The 27,321-nt window shown below is 50.2% G+C and overlaps 1 protein-coding gene across 3 annotated transcripts; it reads right to left on the reverse strand.

Moving 5' to 3' along the window:
* Positions 1–443: 443 nt before the first annotated feature.
* SUPT5H (SPT5 homolog, DSIF elongation factor subunit) lies at positions 444–27,321 on the reverse strand. Of its 3 annotated transcripts, XM_060132695.1 has the most exons (30): positions 27,250–27,321; positions 26,901–26,978; positions 21,822–21,987; positions 18,130–18,195; positions 17,572–17,583; positions 16,982–17,051; positions 16,817–16,885; positions 16,642–16,707; positions 16,326–16,356; positions 15,519–15,587; positions 11,780–12,031; positions 10,495–10,584; positions 10,316–10,386; positions 8,637–8,742; positions 8,312–8,405; positions 8,087–8,223; positions 7,501–7,656; positions 7,255–7,401; positions 6,243–6,389; positions 6,031–6,156; positions 5,066–5,150; positions 4,622–4,741; positions 4,435–4,537; positions 4,224–4,351; positions 4,027–4,132; positions 3,415–3,573; positions 3,125–3,293; positions 2,806–3,009; positions 940–1,035; positions 444–852 (listed from the first exon to the last, which is right to left on the reverse strand). In XM_060132695.1, the coding sequence occupies exons 2-30, from the start codon at positions 26,973–26,975 to the stop codon at positions 709–711; spliced, it is 3,264 nt and encodes a 1,087-aa protein (XP_059988678.1). In that variant the 5' UTR covers positions 26,976–26,978; positions 27,250–27,321; the 3' UTR covers positions 444–708. The 3 variants fall into 3 exon arrangements, with proteins under 3 accessions (XP_059988678.1, XP_059988679.1, XP_059988680.1); XM_060132696.1 differs by lacking the exon at positions 17,572–17,583; XM_060132697.1 differs by lacking the exon at positions 6,031–6,156.

Raw genomic sequence — 27,321 nt, forward strand, 5'->3', positions numbered from 1 at the left:
CAGTTCTGGTGTCACTGCTATGTGGGCTCAAGAGAAAAAACTATCAAATGCTGTAACCTGCACCAAAGGAGCAATATAGGCTTCCTGTTACAGCACCAAAGGAGCAATATAGGCTTCCTGAGGGATACTCACCGATTTTCACTTAACTCTAGCATGAGTAAGATGTAACTTTGTCAATCACATGGCAGGCTCTGTTCTAATAATCTCTTTCCAATGTCTTAAACATTCAACAGCCCTCTGGGGTAGGGAGTATCATTTTCTAGATGGGGAAACAGGCTTTTGTAGGACTGTTATTTGCCTAAGACCACACAGCGTGGAAGTAAGTGGGGTCTGCAAATGACCCCACTTACAAACCAGAACACACACACACACACACACACACACACACACACACACACACACACACACACACACACACACACACACACACACACACACACGACTTTTGACCAAACAGCTTTTTATTGAAAGACCGTAACACAAAAGAAAGCTGGGGAAGGTGGGGACTGTCCCTGTCGACTCTACTCTGATTCCCATGAATATCAGGGAGGGAGACAGGAACCCAGAAAGGAAAATAAAAGAAATCCTGATCAACCCGGCTAGCCCTGCTCCAGGGCCCAGATCCTGTGTCAGAGCCAAGGGCCAGGAAAGGAAGGAGGGACACTCTCCATCTACCAGATTCATCTGCCAAAGTCCACCCTGCCTGCCTCAAGCCTCCAGGAGCTTCCCCAGGAAGCGGAGGTTGAGGATCTTGAGCTGTTCATCAAGGTCCATGCGGACTATGCCATCCTCGCCATCAATGCTCAGCAGGACACCTGTGGCTTCCCGATCCTCACCCAGGATCACCTTCACCTGGGGGGGGGCGGGGACAACACGACACATGGGGTCACGGTCCTTGGCAGCAGCCCAATGCCCCCACATCCCTTTGTCCTCCCTTACCTTGTTGTTCTTGGTCGGGGTGATGGGCTCCAGGTGCTCACTGGAGATGCTGACAACCTTCTCGCTGTCCTTCAGGTATACGGAACACATGCCTCCCTGGGGGTGGGGACAGCCTGGTCAGCCTGGCCTGCTCCCAACACAGGACTGATACCGCCCACCCCCCAAGGGACATAGGATCAGGGCTTATTCTAAGAAGTCACTTTCCCAAAGTGACACAGGGGCAGGAAAGGTGAAGGCTGGGCCTGGTTCCAAGGCCTGGGGTCTGTGGTGTATGGGGGCAGGGTGATCAGATCAGCAAGGGAAGCTCCAGCATGAAGCTAACTTAGGCCAAAAGGGAGACTGTTTCTCAGGCTCTTGACTCATCGTGTCCCAAACTGGCCTCAGTTTCTTCCCCACACTCGCTTCTCATCCTGGGTCTCCGTCTCAAGGATGGCCCAATGGTCCCCGGCACCAGCCAGAGCTCTAGACCTCGTCTTAGTCAGCAACTTCACCAACAACCTCCAGCTCTGAGGCCTGTCCATTCAGCCTCCTGAGGGTCTCTCCCACCTCCCTCTTTCCTCTCCTCCCCACAGCCCTGTAGTACAGCCTGACCTCCCTCTGGGCTCCCAGCCCCAATCCAACTATGACAGAGCAACATAGTGAATTGATTCCAAACCACGGATCTGATCCCACCACTCCCCTGCTTAGATTCCTCCACCACCTACCAGTGCCCTCAGGACACAATCCAAGTTCCCCAGGCTGGCATGTGACCAGCTCCAGCCACTCCTCTGGCCTCATCACTCACCTTCCCCCTTGAATCTTTATGTTCCAGCCACAATGAAGAGACTTCAACCCCCCAATTTGTGGCAGGCTTTCCCTCACCTCCAGGCCTTTGCACGGGCACTCTATCTAGAACACACTCAACCCCTTCCCCAGCCATTTCTCTCGGCTTACTCATGTTCATTCTTCAGGTCTCAGCGCAGATGTCACCTTCTGCCGGAAGCCATCCCTGATCCCTTCCAAAGTTGGATAAGGTGCCTCCCTGGGTTCACATAGCTCCCCTTGCCCTCTGGGCTTCCTATATCCCAGCTCTGGCCACTTGGGCTGTCACTGTCTGGAGACGTGTCTGTCTCCCCCACTGGAATGTGAAATCTGTGAGGGTAGGGCCTGGAGCTGTCTTCCTCTCTGGTGTTTAATTAATTCAATTAATATTTACTGAGGGGCCAACAAGGTGTCAGTCCCTCATCTAGGAACTGGGGCTACTTGGGAAGAAAATATAGGCTTGTAATCAAAGAACCACACCAGGGTAAACTTTAAGCTTTTAAACAGGTAGATAACATGAAAAAGAATTACATGGACCCATAAGAGACAGATCTGAGACAGCCCAAGTGCTTTCTTGAAGGATGAGTAGGAGTTAACTAGACAAAGAATGGCAGGAAGAGAGTTCTAGACAGAGGAAAGTAATAAGCAAAGGCCCTGAGGCTGCTGAGAATTCAGTGACTGAGAAGAATGGAGAGAGGCCAGCAGAGCTGGAGCTGGGAACGCCCGGGGGGCGTGGGTGCCTGGCGCTAAGCCGAAGCCTGGCACAGAGGAGCACTTAGTCCATGTTACTGAACTGATCTTAGAAGAGTATGTCAAAAAGTAACCACACTCCTGGGTGCCAGTCACTGTCCCAGGCCGCTGGGGGCCCAGCCATGAGCACAAAAGGCAGAAGTCCCTGGCCTGTAGAGCTTACATGCCAAACCTTTCCACATCTGTTTTTCCAGCTATAAATGAGTACTGGAAAATGGGGATAGACAGTTAAAAAGAAAACAGAAAACAGTAACCAGAGAGACTGGGGACCCCAAAGGAAGGGATGCCCGCCCACCCACCAGCCTGGGCGCTTACCGTGACACTGCGGATGACGCCTGTCTGCCCCACCACTTGTGTATCCAGGTAGGTGTCCCGCACCTTCACCTGGATGTCAGTGGTCACCCAGTCGCTGGAGTTCTGCTCAATGCCTGAGCCCGGTGTGTGTGGGTTGTAGCCACCAGGGGAGGGAGCTCCAGGTGTCATCGGACTATAGCCAACAGGGCTGGGGCTGGGGCTGGCCTGTAGGGAAAAAGGGATGGGGTCATTGGGAACAGGTTATTTGGCCTGGTTGTCCCTATAGGCCCAAGGCCCATCCTAGCCCACCACCCTCAAGGGCGTGCCAAGTGAGCAGTACCTGATAGGCCATGGGCGAGGGGGTGGGGTGGTAGCTGGCTGGGGAGTGGGTGTTCTGGTAGCCTGCTGGGCTTGGCGCCACCTGGTGGTAGCTCTGGGGGCTGGGGCTGGGCTGGTAGGAGCCTTGCGGGGAGGGGGCTGCATAGGGGGAGAACTGGTCTGTGTTGTACCTGCAGGGACAAGGAGAGGTGGGGGGCATTAGCTGGGGGCATTAGAAGGGGAGAGAAGGAGGTGGTGGCAGTGGGGAGGGTTTGGACAGCGGTTGATAAGGCCTAGCCCCAGTGGACTCACATGGCTGGCGTCCCTGGCGTCTGCGGGTTGTACTGTGGGTTGACCTGCGGGGACGAGGGGTCTGGGTAGCCAGGTGTTTGGGGATTGGGGGTGCCCCCATAGGCCTGTGGGGATGGTGTAGGCTCATCATCGAACGCGTACTCATATTCTTCCTCAGCCCTGTTGGGGAGAGACGTCTGTTGAGAATGACTGTGGTGATCGCAATGATATAGCAAATGCTTCCAGAACAGCGCTGAACACCAGGCAAAACCAAGGCAACTTCATCCTCACAAACAGCCCCACCCAGAGGCCTCCATTTCACAGGTGAGGAGACTTGGGAAATAGAGATGAGGTTGCCCAAAGTCACATGACCAAGATCACACAATTTGTCTCCAAGCCCAGGTCTTGACCACAGCATGCTACTACGATGGGAGCTGGAAAGATTACTTTGCCCCCAGCCCCAGCCTTGCCTACCCCTTCACATAACCAGCCTGGGGCTGAGCAGAGAACACAGGGTGGACCACACAGACCGGTCCATCACACAGAAACACAGCAGAACCATTCACGCACATGGGCACACACACCCAGTGGCTCAGGGAACCCCGCCCCAGCCCCCAAGCTCCTGGCCCTCACCGTGACGGTGTGTTAGGATTGTTGGGGTCCCAGGCCCCACTCTGGGCAGGAGTGCGGCTGCCATCATGCAGGGGCGTCTGAGAGCCATAATGCGGGGTGCGACTACCTGGAACGGGAGAGATGTGTGTCCATCAGTTCTGTCCTGGCTCCAGATCCCCCCACATTGCCCCTCATCCCCGTCCCGTGGGAGTGCTCACCATCCTGGAGAGGCGTCTGAGAGCCGTACATGGGCGTGCGGGAGCCAGAGCCGTACATGGGCGTCTGGGAGCCATACATGGGTGTCCGCCCATAGGTCGAGGTCATGCCGCCCGGGCGCCGTGAGCCCCTGTAGACACAGAGAACAAGCGGGGTGAGTAGGGCTCTTGCACCACCCAACAACCTCCCTCCCAGCCCTGCCCTGGCCCGTACACTGTGGTGAGGCGCTGACGGTCCACTGAGATGGTCTGGCAGGTGGAGTGCAGCTCCACGCGGGCTGTGGACTCCGTGGCATCTTTTACCACGCCAATGTAGCCTGGTGGGGAGGCAGGAGGTCAGGCTGGGTGGGCTCTCCTTCACCGTGCCCCTCCCCAGGCCTCCACACAGTCTTGCAGGTCACCTTTGTAAGGCCCCTGGGAGATGCGCACAGTCTGGCCGATGAGCTCGTTGTCTCTCCGCCCCCGGCCCCTGCTCATGCCGCCGCTGCCACCACCCGGGCTGCCAAAGCCACCACGCTGACCTGGGGAAGAAGACTGTCACCAGTCCCTGGGGCCATCCTCTCATGTGCTGTGCCCACAGTCAGGGTACCCTCCAGCCCCCTCTTCACCTGACTCCCTCCACTCTTGGGTTAGGAGGCTCCTCTGGGGGCCCACCACCAGAGCCCTGGGCTTTCCCATCACAGCCCTAGCCACCCTGAGCTGCACTGTGGTAGGGGGTCGGGTCTCCCCTGGGCTGTGAGCCCCATCATGGTCGGGCCAGCCCAGAGCAGACACTCAGTGAGTGTGGGCTGAACAGCCTCTCTCTTCCACCCCCCAGACATATCCCCACCCCAAATTCCCCTCACCTCCAGCACTGGGGTGCATGGGGCTGCTGATCCGGGGGCTCATAGGGGCAAAGCCACCTACTGTGAAGTTGGTCACATCTCGCGGCTGGGGAAAGGGCAAGAAGTGAACAGGAAGGCAGGGCCTGGATGACAGGCTCCCAGCCCCTGAACCACACTGCCTGCTGCCATTTGGGAACAGTTCCTGATTGAACCTGCCCAGCAGCCTTGCCTCCCTCCTTCTGGTCACAATGCCTCAATTTCCCTTTGGGAAAACAGTCACCCCTATGCCATTGTGGGCCTGTCAATCAAGAGGCCCAGGCCTCCCTTGGGCAAGGAGATTAAAATGTGGTAGTCAGGAATTTAAACCCCCAGTGACACAGAAACTGCAAGCCATGGGAATTCAGCATTCCACCTGCAGGGCCTGAGAAAACCATCTCCTGGTCCCAGCTCCCCAGATCCCAGGTTTGATTTCCTTTCTGATACCTGGTTCTGTACAACTTCCCTACAAAGCCCACCTCAGGAACTCTGCTTTCCCCTGAGACATTCAGGTGGCTCTCTGACCCTTCCTTCAGGTCTCTGCTCAAATGCCACCTGCAGCAGCGCCCATCATTCTCTGTCTCCTTATCCCGTTTTATTTTTCTTCATAGTGCTTGCCATCAGTCCCAATTGTATTATGCATGTATTTATTTATCTGTTCATCTCCAGAGCAGCAGCACTAGAAAGGCAGAGATTTTTCTGTCTTGTTCACTGCCGTACCCCCAGTGTCAAGCACCTAACAGGTGCACAATAAAACTGAATGAACAAATTATTTGGTAAATAGCTCAATATCCCAATAACCCTTTTTTTCCATACTTTGCCAAGGATCTGACACTGACACTTGCCCTCCTAATCCTCCACAAGCCCATTCTTGTCACTCCTGGGGCCAGGGTAGGTCAGAGAGCCGAGTCAGGTGGCCAACAGACAGGGTGCCACCATGCCTGTCTCACCTTCGAGCCCCCTGCCAGCACCAGATGGCGGGTCTTGCAGACAAACATGCCCCCGTTCTCTACCAGTTTCTTGCAATGCAGGAAGGCGAAGCTGCGGAAGAGATGGCGAATCTCGCCCTCCCGGCCCTGGATGGGGAAGGACAGTCACTCTCGTGGCCATGCCCCACCCCAACTCTTTCAGATGTGACAGACGGGCAGGAGCTTATACTCACTGAGTGGGGGCCATCAATGACCTTGACAATGTCTTTCACATGGATGTTGTTCTGTTCTGAGTCCAGGGCCACGGCAAAGCGGTTGTCCTTCTTCCGGGTCACAGCCTGGTGCCTGACAGTCACCACCTTCCCATACATGTTCAGCACCTACGGAGGGAGGGGAGGGGATACTGAGGGGATGAGAGTAGAAAGGGGTGAGGTGGAGCAGGGCTTCCCTACAGTGGGATGATTATTCCTGTAGGAGACTGTCCCAAGCTCTGCAGGACGTCTAGACTCCCTGACTCTGGGGCAGGTAATGTCAGAGAACCACCCCCCAGGCACTGGGTCAACCGAAAATGTCCCCAGTCATATTCCAAAACACCCTCTGGGAGGAGCCTCCATTCCAACTGAGCATCAGGGACCTGAGAGATGAGCAGAGGAATAGATGTTAACATAACAGCTAATGTCTACCCCTCACTCTGTGCCAGACCCATGCTAAATTCTTCACACAAGATTTCACTGAGGCCTCAAAATTTCCCTCTGAGATGGATGCTGTCACAATTCCCATTTTATAGAGGGGAAATCTCAGGCCCAGAGAGGGCAAGTTACTAGCCCAGGGTCATACAGCACAGAGCAACAGAGCTGAGATGTGAATCCAGAGCCCAGGGTCCTAAGCATTTACGCTCTGTGGCTCCCACATGCACGGTGAAGGGGAGGAAGGCACCAGCAGCACCCAGCCCTTGAGAAAGCACCGAATGCCTGGGTACGTATCTGATGTCACGGATTCAGTCACAACTAACGAAGTATATGCTGCTGCTATCTTCTTTTTACAGGGTGTGATACTGAGGCACCGAGAGGGTAAATGACACGCACTTGCCTGATACCACACAGCTGGCCATGGGTGACAGAGCCAGGTCTGCAACCCTGAGCAGTCTGGGATCTTAGCCACCATGTGCGGCCACCTCCCAGGATGAGGAGCTGGAGGGAGAGGAAGCCCCTAGAGTAAGCCTGCCTCTGCGTGCAGCACACACACCTGGAAGGTCTCCCGCTCCAGTCGCACGATGACACCCACGGTCTGGGGGTCCAGCTGCACCAGCTCCCCCCATTCATGCTGGCCCCCGACATCCACACCTGATGCCGTCTCCGAGCAGAGCTGCAGGTCCCGGGGGAGCACCTTCAGCTGTGGGAGACGGGAAAGGGTGAAGCAGGGTCCACGTGGCTCATCGGCCTCGGTCTCCTCCTGGCACATTCACCCCACTCCCAGCCCTCCACTAGCTACCTCGTGCATGGTGAGGTCCGAGAAGAGGATGACGAAGTTCTCCTCCACCCGCACAATGAGGCCTGTGTCGCCCTCGAACCGGCCGGCAATCACCTTCACGTGGTCCCCCATCTTGAAGTACTTCCGAAGTTCCTGGGCCGGGAACTCCAGCATGTCCTAGGGATCGGGTGTGAGGACAACAAGCAAGTCAGGGGAAGTCACCACAACCCATCTGTCTCCCCATCTTCAGATTCCACTCGTGGTCTCAGAAAGACCCTGGCCAAAACCCACTCCAGGCTCACCCCCAACCACAGACTACCCCAGGCCACCTGGACCAACCTCAGCCTGCCCCTGAGACTCAGGATATCAGCCTGGACAACCCTTTACCCCGCACAGAGACAGCCTGTCCCCAAGACATATGACACCAGACTAGACACCTCCTCAGACCCACCTGGAGACAGCCTCACCCCAGACACACCATGCTGGGCCTAGACAAGCCTCAGACACAACCACCCCTAAGCAAACTAAAACCAGTGACCTCAAGATTACTCCATGGTTTCGTCATGCCCTCAACCCACCACGTACACACGGGCAGCATGGTACCCACCTTGAGGTCCTCGTGCTTGGGCATTATGGTGATCTTGTTGCCATCCACGCTGAGGATCTTGCCCTGCAGGTTGATGAGCTCACCCTCACACACCTCCACGTTGTCCCCAGGTTGGAAGTTGTGTTCCCGCTCCTTCCCTGTGGGGGCAGGCACAGGGCTAACTTGAGGGCTGCTCACCATGGGCTGCCCCCTCCTTGGCCTGGGTTACTGACCAGGACCAAATACCTGTGCTTTCAGTCACCACCTCGAGGTCGATGCCCTCTGGCTGGTCCTCAAATTTCTCCAGCTCAGAGAGTGTGGGCTTCACACCCTCCGTGATCTGAGCCCCAAGAGACAAGAGGAAGAGAAGGAAGTGGATGAAAGTCAGTGTCACAGCCCGGCTGAGCGGACTGGAGAGATGGTGAGATTAATCCCCTGGGGATACTCCTAACTTGAGGATCCAAGACAAGCCCAGATAACCCACTGTTCTGGGGCCTGGACTGCAGGAGGGAGAAAGCTTGGCCTCCCCGCTTCCCACCACCATTAGCACGACCCCCTCTGGGACCCTCACCACAGCAGACATGGCAAAGCTCTTGAACAGAAAGCCCTTCCGGCTGTAACGGTTCCCCTCGAAGATGAGGAAGTCACCATCAGAGGCAACATCACCCCCCAGGGACCTGGGAGTTTGTGGGGGAGAGAACATTGGAAGTGGAGGTTAAGAGGAGAATCTTGCTGTACCTCAGTCTCCTCTGCTGGCAAAGGGGGAAAAGGGCACAGGATGCCTGAGCCATCCCCCCCCAAAACACACACCCCTTGGCGAGAGTGACCTCTCACAAAGCCCGAAGGCCCCGCCTCAACAGAAGGGCGCACAGCACCCACCTTCTTGCACCCTGCTGCCCCCCGTCCCTGCTTTATTTTCCACTACAGCAAGTTTGACCCATCTTCCTAACTAGAATGGCAGCTCCAGAAGGGGGGGACTTAGCATCTTTTATTCACTATTTCCCCTATAACAGGGCCTGGCACACAGCAGGCACTCAGTGAGTACTAGCTAGACAAAGTATCAGACACTGCTAACAGTTAACACTCACGGACACATATGACCTCACCGACTCCTCCCCAAAGCCCATGACATCAGTAATATGAGCCTTGTTTCCAGGGAAATGAGAGAAGGAGGCTCAGGGAGGGCACACCACATGGCCAACATGGCCGAGCCCTTGAGTCTGAGAGTCAAGATTCAAATGCAGGGCGGTGGGACTCCCAAGCCTGTGCTTAACTCTAATGGCCCTGTATGTGGGACAGGGGGACCTTAGTTCCTGCCCATGCTTCTAGAGTGGGGAGGGAAAGCCTGCCCCGCTCTCAAAAACGGAGCGCTAGGGAGCAGGCTGAGCTCCTCCTGCCAACTGCTCAATCATCTCATTCCCACGCTACATTTGGCAAGAGGCGAGACTGCTCAGCTGCGCATGTCTGGGCACTGCGTCAGACCGGCTACTGGGGGGCAGGGAAGGGTCACTCTAGTTTGTGCTCAGCAGGGGATGTCCAGATGAGTGGAGACCACTGGTGTAAATGAGTCCAATTCAGGCATGTGAAGTATTAATCTGGCCTGGCCTGGAGGTATTAGCCCAGGCTGGCAAATCAAAAGGCTCATTCTACAGTCCAGCCTTTAAGAGAATGAAAAACTGGCTGCTCATGATGTGTTTCCGGAACAGGACCAGAGGAAAAGTGTCACTGGCTCTTGTTTCTCCAACTCCTCCTCTCCTGCCCTCCCGCTGGAGCCCCCGGCAGCCCTGGAACACTGGAAACCCTGGACTGCTCCAATGCTCTATCCAGCGGGGAGGGGGAGGGAGACACCCTGAGTGGAAGGGGCTCTGTACCCACAACTGAGGTGTCCAGGCATCAGGAGATGAGGGTAAGAGACTTTATAAAGCCTGATGTGTCGATAAATCTCATTGCAATATGTGATACCATTAATCACACTTACTAGGTGTCAAGTGTTGTTCTGGGTACACACACATATTAAATCATTTGAGTCTCAATACAATCCTAGGAAGTGGGGGTTACTATTATAATCTTTGCAGCAGAGGAAACCAAGGCACAAGGATGTTAAATAACATGGCTAAGGCTATACTGCCAAGTTAACCACTCACAAACCACGGATGGCTCCGGGAGCCCAGCCCTGTGGGGGAACCTGCAAAGGCATATCCTACACCACAGCTCTGGGCACCCGGCCTGGCCCAGCCCAAGGACACTCACCTGATCTTTTCTGCATCAAATAGCCTCTGTGGAGGCCGCTTAAACTTCTTCCTTTTGGCAAACCAGTCTTTCTGTGTAGGAAAAGGGGCATGAGTAGGAAGGGTGAGGGACGAGGGCTTGGCCACCAGCAGGGGTATCAAGCACCCCCTCTCCCCACTGGCAGCACATCCCCACGATACCAAGCTCATTCGGGCCTTGATGCGGTCGTAGTCGATGCGTGGGATCATCTTTAGGGAGATGGTGTTTTGGCTGGGCTCCACGTAATCCACCTGAGAAGGCCAGACAGGTGGTCAGCAGGGGCCCAGCCCTCCCCTCCTGACCCCGGACACAGAAAGGGAAAGGAGATGCCAGGAAGGGCAAGGGACAGAGGGTGATGGGGAAGAAATGAAACTGCTGACAAGTCCCCCAAATTCACTCTCTAGCCTGTCTTCCCTCCATTCTGAAACTGAGTATCCACTACCATCCTGACATCTCCACCTGGATGTCTAGAAGGTCCCGCACACCCAGCGTAACTGCAACTAACCTCCTGATTGCCCCAAACCCACTCCTCTCCCCATCTTGTCCCTCTCCATCCTTCCTTCTTCTCAGGCACACAACGTGGGAGGCATTCTTCACTCTTTTTCTCTTACACCCATATCCAACCTGGTAGCAAAACTGTCAGCTCTGCCTTCAAAAATTCTGACCTCTCCCCCCTCCTCTACTACTGCAGCCTCAGTCCTGTCCTACCATCACCTGCCACCTAGGCTGTGGCAGCAGTCTCCTCACTGGTCTCCCTGCTCCCGTGGCCCATCCAGTCTATTGCAGGGTTTCTCATCTGGGTAATAAGCCTTTGTCGTGGCGGCCGTCCCGCGCCTTGACGGATGTTAGCAGCACCCCTGGCTTCTAGCCCCTAGATATCAGACTCAACTCCCTCCCCAGGTGAAACAACCAGAAATGTCTCCATTCATTGTGCAAGGTCCCCTGGGGGTACCCCTGCTTGAGAACCAGTGGTCTAGTCCCAATGCAGTCAGCAGCGTAATCCTATCAAAATCCAAGCCACACTGTATCCCTTAGAACCCTCCCATCTGACTCCAGTAAAAGCCAAAGCTCTAGGATGAGTCACAGGCCCCGTTGCCTTCCTGAACTCATCTCCTGCCACTCTCACCCTCATTCACTCTGCTTCAGCCAGTGACGGTCCTAGCTCATGGGCTGCCTTCTGCCACATCCCTTCCCCGAGAACTCCGCGTGGCTCACTCCCTCACCACCTTCAGATCTTTACTCAACACGCATAGAACATGCACAAAAGATGGTTATCCCTTTCCTGTGTGCTCACAACAAAGTCCAGACTCTGCTTCACCTGATCCTTGTGGGGTTCTGCTCTCTGCACTAGTCAGGGGGCTGGAAAGGACAAAGAGAAAGGAGGGGAGGACAGAACAGAGAGCCCTGGCCTCCTCGGCCACCCCAGCCCAGCCCAGCCCCAGACACCTGAGCGATGTCGTCCTTATAGATGCCCCGCTTGAGGCGGACCCAGGATTTTGGTTTCAGGTTGGCCACCTCCTTCACCACTTTGAGCACATCTGTCATCTCCTTGATGGGCACCATCTGCTGGTTCCAGTAGCCAAGCCGCAGGTTGCCCACGCCCTCGATGGCCTGCTTCACATGGGTCTGCTTGTAGGCCTCCACGTAGATGTAGCCCTTCACATGCTCTGGTGCCACTACCGACTTAATCTGCAGGGGCTGGAGGGCCGAGCCAGTGAAAAGAGACAGTGAGACACGACTGCTGGTACCAGTAATGACCGCCACCTCAGCAGTCTCTCTTCTAGGAATTTATCCCACAGCAACACGTTTGTGCAATGACCCCCACACAGGGACATTCACTGCAGAGCCATTTAGCATAGAAAACAAACAAGACTGGAAATTTTTAAATGCCCCCAAAGAAAGACTTGTTAAGTTATGGAATAACCATATAGACACAACTCGTTTTACTGCTCTTTGGCTTTATAGCACTTTGTAGCTATTGTGTTTTTTACAACTGAAGGTTTGTGACAGCCCTGCAGGGAGCAAGTCTATCGGTGCCATTTTCCCAACAGCAATACTTTTTAGTTAAGGTCTGTACATTGTTTTTTTTAGACATAATGCTATGACACACTTAATAGAATACAGTATAGTGTAAACATAAGTGTTGCATGCAGTGGGGAACAAAAAAATTCATGTGACTTGCTTTACTATGATATTCACTTTATTGTGAGGGTCTGGAACCAGTATCTCCGAGGTCTGCCTGTACCATGAAATACAATGTAGTACTTAAAAAAAACAATGAGATGGATCTATATGTAGTGACACAGAAAGACATCCAACATATGTTCTGTGGAAAAAGCAACTAGAACCAAAGAGAGCTGGAGTGACTATACTAACAGCAGAGCAGACTTAAAGACAAAAATTGTTACCAGAGACAGAGGACATTTAATAATGATAAAAAGTTCAATCCATCAAGAAGATATAAGAATTATAAATATATATGAACCTAACAACAGAGCCTCAAAATACAGGAAGCAAAACCCAACAGTAATGAAGAGAGAAATTGGTAATTCACCAATAATAACTGGCGATTACAATACCCCACCTTCGACAATGGACAGAACAATTAGACAAAAGATCAACAAGAAAACAGAACACTTGAGCAACTCTACAAACCAACAAGACCTATCAGACATCTATAGCTAGAACAGTCTGTCAAACAGCAGTGGAATTCTCAGGGGCACACTGAACACTCTCCAGGATAAACCATATGTTAGGCCACAACACAAGTCTCAAATGTAAAAGGATTGAAATCATATGAAGTATAATATATTCTTCAACCACACAGAATGAAGTCAGAAATCAAAGGAAATTTACAAGGTTCACAAATATGCGGAACACACTTCTAAGTAACCAGTGGGTCAAAGAAGAAATAGTAAGGGAAATTTTAAAATATTTTGAGATGATGAAAACAAAAACACAACATACTAAATTTATGGGATGCAGAAAAAGCCGTGCTTAGAGATAAATTTACAGCTGTAAACACCAACTGAAAAAAAATTTTTTTCAAATCAATAACCTAACCTTCCACCTTAAGAAACTAGAAGAGAAAGAGGAAATTAATCCCAAAGCAAGCAGAAGGAAGAAATAATAAAGATCAGAGTGGAAATAAGTAAAATAGAGGTTAGAAAAACAATAGAGAAGACCATCAAAACCAAAAGTTGGTTCTTTGAAAAGATCAACAAATTTGACAAACCTTTAGCCAGACTGACCAAGAAAAAAAAGAAAAAACTCAAATTACCAAAATCAGGAATGAAAGAAAGGACATTACTACCAACCAAACTTACAGAATTTTAAGGCATACTATGAATAACTGCATGACAATAAATTAGATAACCTAAAGGAAATGAATGTTTTGTAGAAAGACATAAATTACTACAACTGACTCAAAAAGAAATAGAAAATGTGAATAGACCTATAAGAGGTAAAAATATTGAATTAATAAGCAAAAAACATACACACACACACACACACACACACACACACACACACACACACACACACACACACACACACACACACACACACTCTCTCTCTCACAGACACACACACATACCCAAAGCCCAGGATTAGATGGCTTCACTGGTGAAATCTACCAAACATCTAAAAAATTAATACCACTCCTTCACAAATTCTTCCAAAAAATAGAAGAGGGGGGAACATTCCCAATTAATCCTATGAATCCATTATTACCCTGATACCAAAACCAGACAGAGACATCATAAGAAAACTACAGACCAACATCCCTTATAAATATAGATGCAAAAATCTGTAATGAAATAGTAGAAGACCAAATCCAGCAACATGTTTTCATACAGTACGTGAATTATATTTCAATTTTTTAAAAAGCACCTAGTTTGTTTCCGTATTCGCTGTGATAGTGAAAAATGGAAACCACCTTATGTTTACTGTCATGGAAAGATGACTATGGTATTGACAAAAGGCTCTCTGCAGAATGATACGTATATAATACCATTTTATTTTTTTTTAATACCTATTTTTCAATATGCAGAGAAGACAGTCTGGAAAGACACACAAACCAACAGTAATTACTTCTGAAAAATGGGACTTGGGTATGGAGAGATTTTGGCTTTCATGATATACATGTACCACTTCAGTCCCATCTCAAATGGGGTCACTAGAATCTCGCCCAGGGCATAGGGTAGAAGTTTGAGCACATTCAAAATCATGATTTGCAAATCCTGCAACTGTCCACTTGGTCCCACTGACACACACCCACTGTTTTGGCAGGTAAAAGCTATGCACTCAGCCTAACACAAATCATATTCAGTGAGAAAGTTACCAACCAGCACGTCCTGGTTCCAAAACTAACAATTACGCCTATGATAACAATTACACTTACTGAACACAAGCTGCAGAACAAGTCCCGGCTAAGGATTGGACATATTCAAATATACTTAATCCTAACGATGCTGAGGGGCAAGCAAGGGGCGCAACGAGGGGAAGCGGCTTGATAGAGGTCACACAGTGAGGAAGCAGCAGGGGCAGGATTCAAAACCAAGGAGTCTAAAGAAAAATCTGTGCCCTTAATGCAGCATCTGCTGCCTTGCACGCAGCCAGCATTACTTCATGTTTTGTGTGTTGTGTGTGAATGAGCCCTTAAGGGGCAGGGACCAGCTCTGGCATGGTCACAGCTGTATCCTCAGCATCTCCCAATGCCGGGACCAGCCCAGAGGAGGGGCTCAGTGGATTTTGATAACTGAGTGAAAGAGAGAAGGAAGGAATTCTCCTCCCCAAAGGCCTGTTCTGTGATGCACTTAGCCACACTGCCCTATGGTGGGACTCGCAACCAAACAGTAAGAGGGTGACAGCTGCCCACCAGGGTTGGTGAACAGGCAGAACTCGTTCTCAGGCAGAAAAGGCTCAGGGAGCTAGATGGTTGACTTCCAGAGGGGTGCAGAGGCTGGGGAATCCTGCCAGAAATGCAGAGAGAATAAAGACAGTACCTCTATAAGGCATGAAGAACACTTTGATCCAGAAAGTGGTCATTTTCTAGCTGAAGCAGCTCACCTACCAGGCAGTGCTGCTCAGTGCAAGGGGTATCTGGTACCCCTGAACCTGTACTGTCCCTCACTCTGGGCTTTACCTGTCTCTCACCCACAAGTTGCTTGCCTACCCAACTTACCGTGTCTGTAAACTGGTATGCAATGAACTTGCGCATCAAGGAAATGGCTGTGGCCCGTTCCTCCCCAATCTGGAAGAAGAAAGGCAGACTTAAGAGAAATGACAAGATGGAGAACAGGACATAGAAAAGGGGGCAGGAGACAGCAGCAAGAAAGACAGAGTCAGGGGAGGGCAAGATAAGGGTAGGGGATTAAGAGGTACAAACTACTATGTATAAAATAAAATAAAGCTTTAAGAATATATTGTACAACACAGGGGACATAGCCAATATTTTCTAATAACTATAAATGGAGTATCTTTAAAATATTGTGAATCACTATGTTGTGCACCTGAAATTTACATAATATTGTAAGCCAATTATACCTCAATGAAAAAAAGAAAGAAAGAATCATCAAGCAAAAAAGATAAAGTAAGATAGTGGGAATTCCCTGGCGGTCCAGTGGTTGGACTTGGCACTCTCACTGCCAGGGGCCTGGGTTCGATCCCTGGTTGAGGAACTAAGATCCTGCAAGCCACGTGGCGTGGCCAAAAAAAAGATAAAGTAGGAGAGAGGGAGGAGCAAGAGAGATGGAGAGATTACAGAGCAAGAGTAATGGACAGCAAGAAAAACAGGGAGGAGACACTGAGTGAGGGAGGGAGAGGGGAGGGGAGGAGGAGGGTGGGGGGAGAGAGACGGATGTAGAGGCAGACAGAAGGAAGAGAGTGACAGATCAAGAAGACCCAGGAAAGACAGAAGGAGAGTTCCCCCCAATGAGGCTGCCTCTCCCATTCCCCTGCCTCCCCCAAGCCATGAGGCCAGAGCACATACCTTACATTTGACAGTCCACAGATTGGGATCCCTGACAGGAGAGGAAAAGGAAGCCTTTTAGTGAAACTGTCTCCTGATCATGAAACATACAAATCACCACACCCATCCTTCTTCCTCTCCCTCCACACCCTCTCCCTTCTCCATCCTTCCATCCATAAGCAGACAGGAGAACAGTGCCAATCTGCCCTTCCCCTCTTTTCCCACCATCCACCACTCTGTGTGACACTGTGACCTGATTTATTTCAGGGAGTGAGCCGTGTGGGCACATCACCCCAGTAAAAATTCCCACCTCGGCCCTCCTGTCCCACCCCCTTACTTGACTCCCGGGAGCAGCTGCTGCTGGGTGATGTCATCCGAGAGCTCATCGGAACCTCCATACACCCTGGAGAGAGAAGGGCCGTCAGGAAGGAAGGGGTCTGTCAGACCCCTGACCCTTCTCGGAAAGGAACCACCTGCTCCCAGCCTCCCATCAGCCCAGCCCACACCCTTACGTCTCTCCCACAGATGACTTTGCGTATTTCTTCATGTAATACTCGCCCAGTTCTTCTTCTCGCTGGTCCCTGGGGTGTGAGGGGGAAAGTAAACAAGAATTGAAGGTTGAGGAGAGGAGGGTGGGCTGACCTGCCCCCAAACCTCCCTTTCCCCTCACTGCTTACCTCCAGAGGTTTTGTAGGCGGCGAGCCCCGGAACGGTCTTCATCCAAGACAACATTGTCGATATTGGAGGCTGCAAAAAAAATGGGCAGATGGGGTGAGTAAGGGGAGATGAAGAGCAAGCAGGGGCCTGGAGAAAGCGGTGAGGGTTAAGGGGGTCAGAGGTGGGTCCTGGGGCAACAGATGCCTCACTGAGGAAACCCCTAACCCTCACCTTCCTATTCTGGCCTACTCAACATCCTGCTTCTCAGTGTCCTCCTTGGGGATGGGGCCCAGCAGTTGGGGACATCCAGCTGTTCCCCATCTCATCGCCACTGCCTAAGCACATCCTGAACTCCATCCCAGCCCCCCAACCCCTTCACCCTGCTACCGGCAATGCTCACACTCACACACACACATAAACACATACACACTTTCCCAGGCCAACAACTGCTGGAGACCTGGCCCCAGACCCCCTGCCTCTGGACCCTACGTGAGTCAGAGCCCCCGGGGCCGGGGAGGGGTCAGGGGTGAGGGAGGGTGCCACAGGCAGGAAGGAGGAGATGTCAGGATATGGGAGGAGGGTCGGGGAAGCACACTTTTCAGGTTCTTACCTTCAATCTCTTCTACTTGGAGGAAGAGGAGGTGGTGGTGGTGGTGGTGGTGGTGGTGGTAGTGGTGGTGGTGGTGGTGGGCGAGGGCAGACAAAGTATGAGCCAAATTATAGCAGCGAAATCAACCAATGGGTTGGGGGAAGGGGAAGGGAGGGACACAAGAAGGTTGAAAATCAAAAGTAAAGGCCAGGCACCAGGTGGTGGGGGGAGAAGCCGAAATGTATGAGGCGCACAGAACGGAAAATAACAGGGAAGGGGTGGCACTGGCCCAGGAAGTGGGGGGTATCTTGGGATAGAGCCTGTCCCACCCCCACAGCCCCCAGAAGGGATTCACTGGGGCCCTAGGAGCCCAGAGTCCTCTCCCCACAGCCCCCATCCCCCCAACTCATGGGCCTAAAAGGAAAAGGGTGCGGAGCTGGCCTCTCTGGCAACGACAGAAAGAAGCAAGGTGAGGAGGGTGTGGGTTGGGGTGGCTCCGGGCATGGGGGTGGGGGTGGGCTCTCAAGGCCCTCTCGGCCACACCCCCAGTGGTCTCCCAGAGGTGGGGCCCACACACACCTTTCTCCAGGATGTCCTCTGCTCCATCCTCCCACTGGTCCTCATCCTCATACTCATCGTCCACATCTGAAACGGAAACGCCAGGTGATCAGGGGGGCATCCAGGGAAAAGATGACTTCATGACAACAGCTCCCAGGAAACATCTCCTCTGGGCAACAGGCACTACAAATCCCCACCTCACAGGTCAGGACACTGAGGCTTGGACAGGTGAGGCTCTCACCCAAAGCCTCAGAACTGCCTCAAGCAGTAGGGTCAGGTCTAATGTGCAGATCCGCCTGACTCTAGAAGTCATCCCTCCCCCTACCATCCACAGATCCATTTTAAAAATATGATAAAAATAAGCAAGCAGAAAAGTTCCCTCCCAACTATCAAGGGAAGGGAAAATTGGTATATAGTTTTATTTGTTTGTTTTTTTAAAGATAGGATTTGTGGTTTGTTGGTTTTATTATTATTCGCTTACATTTGTAACAGCCAACCCTTATTGAGAGCGTACTGTGTGCCCTGCCCGCCTCTGAGTACTTCCCAAATTCCTCATTGAATCATCCTGGCAACCCTAAGGGAGGTACCACCATTGTTCTCATTTTACAGTAAGGGCTCTGAAACCCAGAGAGGTCACCTAACTTGCCTAAAGACTCTCAGCTGATACCTGAGAGGCAGTCTGGCTCCAGGGTCCATGCGCTTAACCTCTCCACTACATAACATATACTCTTGTATGTATTGAATATTACACTAAAAACTGAAACAACACACAACGAAAAAATCCAAAGCGTACAGAGGATGTAAGTGTACAGTGAGTCTCCCTCCCATTTCTAACCCCTTTCAATCCCCTTTCTCAGATGCAACTGTGTGACCAGCTTCTAGTCTAGAGGTAATCTGACCTTATACAAGAAATGCATATAAATCCCCCACCACTATTTTCCCTTCACACAATTTTTTTTCCTATAAACTTATTTATTATTTATTTATTTATAGCTGCATTGGGTCTTTGTTGCTGCACGCGGGCTTTCTCTAGCTGTGGTGAGCGGGGGCTACTCTTCACTGTGGTTGCGTGCTTCTTACTGCGATGGCTTCTCTTGTTGCGGAGCACGGGCTCTAGGCACGCAGGCTTCAGGAGTTGTGGCATGCGGGCTCAGTAGTTGTGGCTCGCGGGCTCAGTTGTTGTGGCTCGCGGGCTCTAGAACGCAGGCTCAGTAGTTGTGGCGCATGGGCTTAGTTGCTCCACGGCATGTGGGATCTTCCCGGACCGGGACTCAAACCCGTGTCCCCTGCATTGGCAGGTGGATTCTTAACCACTGTGCCACCAAGGAAGTCCCCTTCCACACACCTTTTTAACACACTGTTCTGTCCCACCCTCTTTTTTAAAGCAGTACTAGTAGCTTGGAGTTCTTCCATAGCAGCACACGCCTCATTATCTGTCCTGTAGTTCATTATACCAGGCTCTTATCATCGATGGGCATTTAGATCACCAAACATTTGCAACTGCAAACAGGACCGTAGCAAGTGTCTTTGTTCTTGTATCCTTATGTACCTGTGGGGTGATCTCCTAAAAGGGAATTGCTGGATCTAGGGTCCTGATGTGGTAGATGTTAATGGGCATCGCCACAGGCAGTGCTGAATGTCACTCCCACCACCACCAAGTAGGTGTCCCTAGTGGCCCACATCTTTGTCACATGGCATGTTATCCGTTCTCTTGATCTGAGCCCATCTGCTGTCTAAGACTTTCTCTCTAAGCAAGGACTCCCTCCCTTTCAGCCTTTCAGAAAAGGGCCGAAGCTCTCTGAGAACCAGGAACACCTAGAGCATCTCCTGCCCCTCTGTTCCCTGGTTTCCTCTCAGGTAAGAAGGTCCCAAGAAAATGAAGGGTGGTGTTTCAAGTCGCTCCTCTTTACCTGCGTGTGGGAAACAAGCATTCTCATGTATGGATGGTGGGAGTACCAAGTAGCAACATTTTCAGGAGCTGATATTTGGCCAAAGATATCAAAAAGCTTTAAAAACATATGCATCGGGCTTCCCCGGTGGCGCAGTGGTTGAGAGTCCGCCTGCCGATGCAGGGGACACGGGTTCGCACCCTGGTCCTGGAAGATCCCACATGCTGCGGAGCGGCTGGGCCCGTGAGCCATGGCCGCTGAGCCTGTGCGTCTGGAGCACAGCTCCACGACGCGGGAGGCCACAACAGTGAGAGGCCCGCGTACCTCAAAAAAAAAAAAAAAGATCCCATTTGTCCAGCAATTTGACTTATAGGGATTTACCATGTAAAAAATCTGCCACGTCTGTGTTAGTTGAAAAAACTACATCTTCATTTTCACTAATCTCTAAGTGAAATTTAGTATTTACATCAATTATGCGCAATGGCAACAAACCACAGTAGTGTTAGCCATGCAATCTGATAATTTTCATAGCACAGTACAGCTATAAATATCTTAAAATATTACTCACAGTGTTACTTCAAAATTAGATTCTTAACAGATCCTCCACTAAATCTTGTTATTTCAATGTGCTAAAAAAGAAGCACATACATCACAATGTTCTCTTAATATTTAGATACTGTATTTCAATATAATTGTTTTCTTTGGAATCCTGTGTATTTTTTTAAATGCATTTCAGAACATGATTCTGAGAAGGGTCAGGGAATCACACTTCCATAGGTTTCACCAGACTCCAAAAGGGGTCACGGTACAAAAAAGATTAAGAATGCCTGATCTAGGTAATAACTTGCATATGTGAGTCTAAATGTTATATGAAGATGCTCAAGGCAGTGCTGCTTATACTACTGAAAACTACAAACAACATCAATGTCCCACAAGAGACTGGTTCAATAAAGCACATCACAGAATGGAACAATGTGCAGCCATTGGAAAAAAAGATATTTCAACAGTGATGATGATGATGATGAGAGCAGCTAAAACTTACAGAGTACTTGCCAAATGTTCAGAAAACTTTCCTTACAAGAATTAACTCATTTAACCTAAACTATCTATGTTATATCTACCTCCACAAGCATTGAACAGAAAAGCAGTTACAGAACAGCAGAGACATTGTGGGTCTATGTAACATAAATAATAACCCTGTTTTCTGAGGGCCTACTGCAGGCTGGGCATTATACTTTGGGCTGCCATCAGCTTGACGTGCTTTACATGCATAGTCCCCCAAATCCCCAAAATATCCCTGCTGAAGTCGGCAGAACTGCCTGTCCCCCTGTACAAGGGGGAAAAGAGGCTCAGACAGACAGGCAGCAACTTGCCCAGGGCCACGTGGAGAAAAGAGCAGAGCGAGGCCAGAAGGGACCTGCATCTGTCAGCCTCCACTACCCTGTCCAGCTGCCTACTTCTAGGTCATCTGAGCTTTTCACGATAAGTAGTTTTTTAAAGGAGGATAATGGCATTGTAACTGGGTTTTAAAAGGATCTATCTTATAGGAATACATATGAAATATTTTGGGGTTAAATTGTGTATTTGGGATTGGCTTCAACATCATCCAGTGGTGGGTGGGAGTGAGCAGGAATAAGCAAAACAGGGCAGCACTGAGCTGTTCACTACTGATGCTACGTGATGGCACACGGGGGCTCCGTAAACTACCCTACGATTGTGTGTTTGACATTTACCAAAAGAAAATGTTTAAAAAGTACATTGGAGAAATAGAACTGAAGGTGGAAATCCAGCCTCTGCTCGGCACTCGCCAGCCCTGTCACATACCAGCCTCATCCAGAATGAAGCCGCCGTGGCGGGGTTTCTTGGGGGGCCGGTCATCATCTTCCTCCTCCTCTTCCTCATCATATTCCTCCTCCTCTTCCTCCTCCTCTTCTTCCTCAGGCTCTTCCTCCTTCTCACTACCTGCTGCACTCCGCCGCTCCTCCTCTACCTGCAGGGTCAGGTAGGGTTGGGGCACCAGTGTACTGAAACCCCCAAATCCAGACACCATGCTCTCCACCCCTAAATCTGACCTCAGCTCTGCCTGGACGATCACAGCCCCCTCTGCTCTGCATACATGTCCTTCCACCCTGGCCAGGCCTCCCTGGTAGCCATCCTATCTCAGTGACAGCACCGCCATCCACCCAACCAATATCTGGGAGCTGACCCCACCCCCCAAACTAGATCTCCTTGCTAGCCTCCACCGAGCCTTTAAATGTTATCACTCCACTAGGTTTGGTCCTTGGCTCTTGTCTCTCTCCATGCTACAACTCCCCTGGGCCATCTCATCCACTCCCTTGGCTGTGGTGGACATCTCTGTGATGACTCCCACGTCTGTTTCCAGTCCACACTGCTGCCAAGGCCACTGACCGCCTCTCACAGCTATTCTATGGACATTCTTTGGTCCTTACCTATAAGACCTCTCACACCACCGACCACTCTTTATGCAGGGAAACGCTCTTCCCTTGGTGTCTGCCACATCGCACTCTCCTGGCTTTTCTCCAACCTCTCCGCCTGCTCCTCTGCAGGCTCCCTTTACTGTGCTCACCTCTCAAATACTGGCTTCAATCACCAGGGTTCAACCAAGGGCCCACTTTCCTTCTCCCTCCATGCACCCTCTTCCTGGCCATTTTACCTTCCACGATCTCACTGTCTCTGTAGATGACATCCCTTCGGTCTCCAGTCCCCTACTTTTTTCCAGAACTAGAGACCCTCCTGTGCCAGCAGCCTCCTGGATACCTTCCTCAGATGTCCTCTGAGCCCTTCACAACCACCACACCCCAAACTGGCCTCTGTGTCTTCCCCTAGACCTGTGCTTGCCTCCTCTAGCTCCCATCAGGCACCAAATTCTTGACCTTTCTGCTTTTTGAGCATCGTCTCTTCAATCCGTCCCTTATTCCCCATCTGCACAGCCCCTAGCCTAGGCTAGAACGTTGCCCTCTAAATCTGAATCCTTGCCCCAGCTTCCTTTCTTGTCTCTTGGCCTCCAATCCCTCTTTTTCATACAAACCACAAAAGGAAATGACCCACACAAAACAGTGTTCCCCAAACTTCAACCTTTCGCTCATTAACTTCATGACTTTTTGCCATGTCCACATCGGTACAACCCATTTATCTAATATTTTCTTTAAATTCACTAAAATGTTTACTTCTGAGGCAAACTTTTTTGTTTTGAAATGTTTCAGAAGTTAAAACTCTTTAAAGGTTAGCTAGTTATAGACAGAAAGTAACCATAAAGATAAAAGTAATGTTACTAAGTCCCAACATGATATTGTTGCCTGCTGCAGGCTAAGTCTAAGGCCTGTTCTCCCTGCCAAACACAGAGACTAGCAAATTTCAGAAAGGTGTTCAAGACACAGTAGCACTAAAGTGAAACTTTCTCCATGACCCAATTAAAAGATAGGGTGTACAACTAAAAAGAAAATAACTTTCTCACTAAATGAGTCAATGTAGCTTCAGGTCTTATTCTTATTCCACCTAAAAGCACTTCTCATTACTCCCCACCTGGAAAACATCCTACAGTCTTGGGAAACTATGACCTAAAACACGAATCCCTTGGTGGTCCAGTGGTTAAGACTCCACACTTCTGCAGGGGGAATGGGTTCAATCCCTGGTCAGGGAACTAAGATCCCACACGCGCACCATGCGGCCAAAAAACAAAAACAAACCAAAACAAAACAAAAAAACACGAATCTGATCATTTGGTGCCCTGCTTAAAACACAGCCACGGCTTCCCACTGCCCTCAGGTAAAGAACCAGCTCCCTAGCAGCCTGGTCTGGGAGTGCACACTGTGCCCTCTGCCTCTCCCTCTCATCCGCCTCGCTGGGCTCCCCCTCCTAAATGCTAGGTTTGAGCCACACTGAACCACTTGCAGCATGCTCTCATAGCACTGTCCATCATCCATGCCAGTCCTCAGCATAAAAAGCCTTTCTCTTCTGCCTCTTGTTCATACTTCAATCAAAATACCCTCTCCTTTTTATTATTTCTCATAACTTACATACAATTAAATATATTCTTTTGTATATTATCTAATAATATTTAAAAAATCAAAATCCATTGTATACCAAAGATAACCCCTAGACATTAATTATAGAGTCCACTTGGAAACAACATACATAGTTACTCATAAATCTTCTGTAGTTGAAAGCTTTTAGCTATGAAATTCTTCCCCCTTCATATGAGGACTTTATGTTCCATAATGAAGGTAAATTGTTCCTACTTTGGGACAATTTGCCTTCTTTATTTAAGTGATACTAGTTAGTCCTTTGGCTGCCTAGAAATTTTAAAAACAACTGATAACTACATCTACTGCCTGCAAGAGAATAAAGGAAAAGGAGCATATGAGGCAATCTCATACATTATTGATAAACACATACAAAGACAATATTGGTACAAAGCTATTTCTCCATATAGCAACTCTGAATTTTATTAATAAATACATATATATATCAAAGATTAATAAAAGAATAAAATTATCCAAAAAAAAAAAATACCCTCTCTTCCAGGAAATGATGCCCAGGAAGTGACGCCTGCCCTCTCCCCACCAGGGAAAGTCAGGCACATTCTCTGGGCTCACAACTCTCTGGGCTTCCTCCATCACAGCCCTGACCACCGAGAGCTAGCTCCCTAAGTGAAAGGCCCATGCTATCTCAGGCATTGCTGGGTCCCTAACACACCACCCAGCCTGGGGCTGGGAACAGAAAATGACTTTAAAAAAATAAGGCTGACCCTTGAATAACATGGAGGTCAAGGGCTTCAACCCTCTGTGTAGTCAAAAATCCACACATAACTTATGGCCAGCCATCCGAATACAAGGTTCCTCCGTATCCACGGTTCTGCATCTCAGGATTCAACCAATCTTGGATCATGCAGTACAATTTACTATTGAACAAAAATCCACATATAAGTGGACCCGAGCAGTTCAAATCCATCGTGTTCAAGGGTCAATTCTATTTGCTTAATACAGAATCCTAACTAGCCCACAACGTCCCTTACTTTAACAACTCACACTACAAGAGGACCACAGCCTGACTTCTAGGAACCTTGTCATCATCGCCCTGGCTCAGTCCCAACAGTCTTCTTTCCAAACCTGGCTCCGCATCCTCTGAGGAGATAGCTCTCACTACTATCTCTATGTTACCTCAAGGCTTGAACGTGCTCTTACACAGTCCGTCCTCAGCATCCCCTGGAGTAACCATCTGCTTATAAAACTACCTCCACCTCAAGACAGAGAGCTCATGAGGGTCTCATTACCATCAGGCTTTAACCACAAGCAAAGTGTCTTGAAGCCAAGAGTCAGAGACCAAGGACTCAATGAGACAGCTTCAAGTAAAGGCCCTTCGTGTCATCTTCCCTCTTGTCCCATTCCCACCATGGCAAGCTGAGGACTCCCCAAAGGACGCAACAAGGATTAACAATCAAATGCCTGCAGAGGGCAAACAGGAAACGTAAATAAGTAGGGCAGCTCAAGGGAAACCTATGGCACTCTTCACCTACCTTATGTTTTCCAGAACACAGGTTTATGAAATCTTTCCTTTTCTTAAATCTGCATGATGACAAATGGCAATTAATATATCCCGGGAACTGGAGAAAATTCCTAACTTTAAAGAAGGGGTGCCACTTCTTGAGAAAAGGGCTGGGGTGTCACTCAGATTGCTGGCTCCTCCCATTGTCCCAGAAAAGCAAGAGAGCTTGATTTTTGCATGAAATTTCTACAAGTGTTGGCAACTAACTTAAGCAATAAGTTAACGTTTCTATAATCATACTGCCATCTCTTTGTTTGTCTGTAATTGTTGCCTACTAAGTGTAAACTCTGTGAAGGCAGAAATTTGCCTTGCTCCACTCTCTCCAACGCCTAGGAAGTGTCTGGAACATAGCAATAGATGCTCAAACATTTACCTGTTCAACAAACAAGTAAATGAGAAATAAATAAAACAGGCTAATAGCTAATAAAATAATATCTGAAATCAGCTATGTCCCAGGAAATGTTTATTTGGTTCCTAAAACAGTGACATTCAACAGACCCCTTTGGGTTGAAGCTAAAGTGATCCTTTCAAAATATTAGATCACATGCTTCCTTTGCTCAAAACCTTCTCATGGCTTCATCTCACTCAGTTAAGGACAAATTCCTCACCACAGCCTTTAAGATTCGACAAGATCTGGCTCCTGTTACTTCTATGTTGCACTCACTCTGATCCAGCCAAACTGAACTTCTTGTCACTTTCTGAACACCACAGACATGCTCCCAACTTTGCACTTGCAGTTCCCCATTACTGGAACACCCTTCTTCCACATGACATGACTCACTCACTCACCTCACAAATCTTTTTCCAAATGTCACCCTCCCAGACTCACCATGATCACCCTACCCAAAGTGCAACCAGCACTCCCTATTCCCCTTCTCTACTCTACTTTTCTCCAGAGTGCCTTCTAGCTCACTAAATGATTTACTTCTCAGTTACGTTTGTTTACCCTCACCAGAGCAAAGAAAGATTCTAAAAATCTGTTTTGTTTACTGGCGTAGCCCAAGGGTAAAGAAGTGCGTCTAGCATGTAGTAGACGCTAGAAGTATATTTCTGGAATGACTGAGCACACCTAAATATAAAAACTAATAGTGAGTTCTTACTATATGCCAAGTCCTTCAAACACATCACTTGTTACATCACTGGACCCGGAACATCCCGGGTCTCCAGCACCTGAGCCTCTGCTTGACTTGGGCTTGCCTACTTCCCTATCTCTCCCGACAACCTGGAAGCTCCCAGAGGCCAGAGATCCTTCTGATCCCCGCTAAGCTTCCACATCGGCCGTTCTGCCCTGGTCCTGTCCCCAGGCGCAACGCCTCCCCCAGCGTCCCAGCCACAGACCTCGGCCTCCTCGCCGTCACTGCTGCGCTCGCTGTCCTCCTCCTCGGAGAAGTTGCTGTCTTCGCTGTCCGACATCTTCTGCTCGCAGGAAAAGACGGCGGCCTCAGCGCTTCCCCCAGTTCCGAGCCCCACCCCGAGCCTCAGTTTCCCCTCGGGTTCCCGGGGAGAAGAAAAACCCCTCAGCGCACTTCCGGCAGCCTTGATCCGGCAACCGTGATCCCAAAATGGGACCACCCCCCGACACACGCCACCCGCTATACCTCCCGAGTCCCCTAATCTGGTCTCTACACCTCCTTGGCCCCCGGCGACTCCCGGGCCTGCCACCACGGCCTCCAACCCAACCGCTCACCGTTCAGGTGCCACCTCCGCCTTCGGCACCAGCTGCTGTTCACACGACGCCTGGCTGAGACTGACGTGACTC

This window comes from Lagenorhynchus albirostris, chromosome 19, assembly GCF_949774975.1.
Source record: "Lagenorhynchus albirostris chromosome 19, mLagAlb1.1, whole genome shotgun sequence".
NCBI lineage: Eukaryota > Metazoa > Chordata > Mammalia > Artiodactyla > Delphinidae > Lagenorhynchus > Lagenorhynchus albirostris.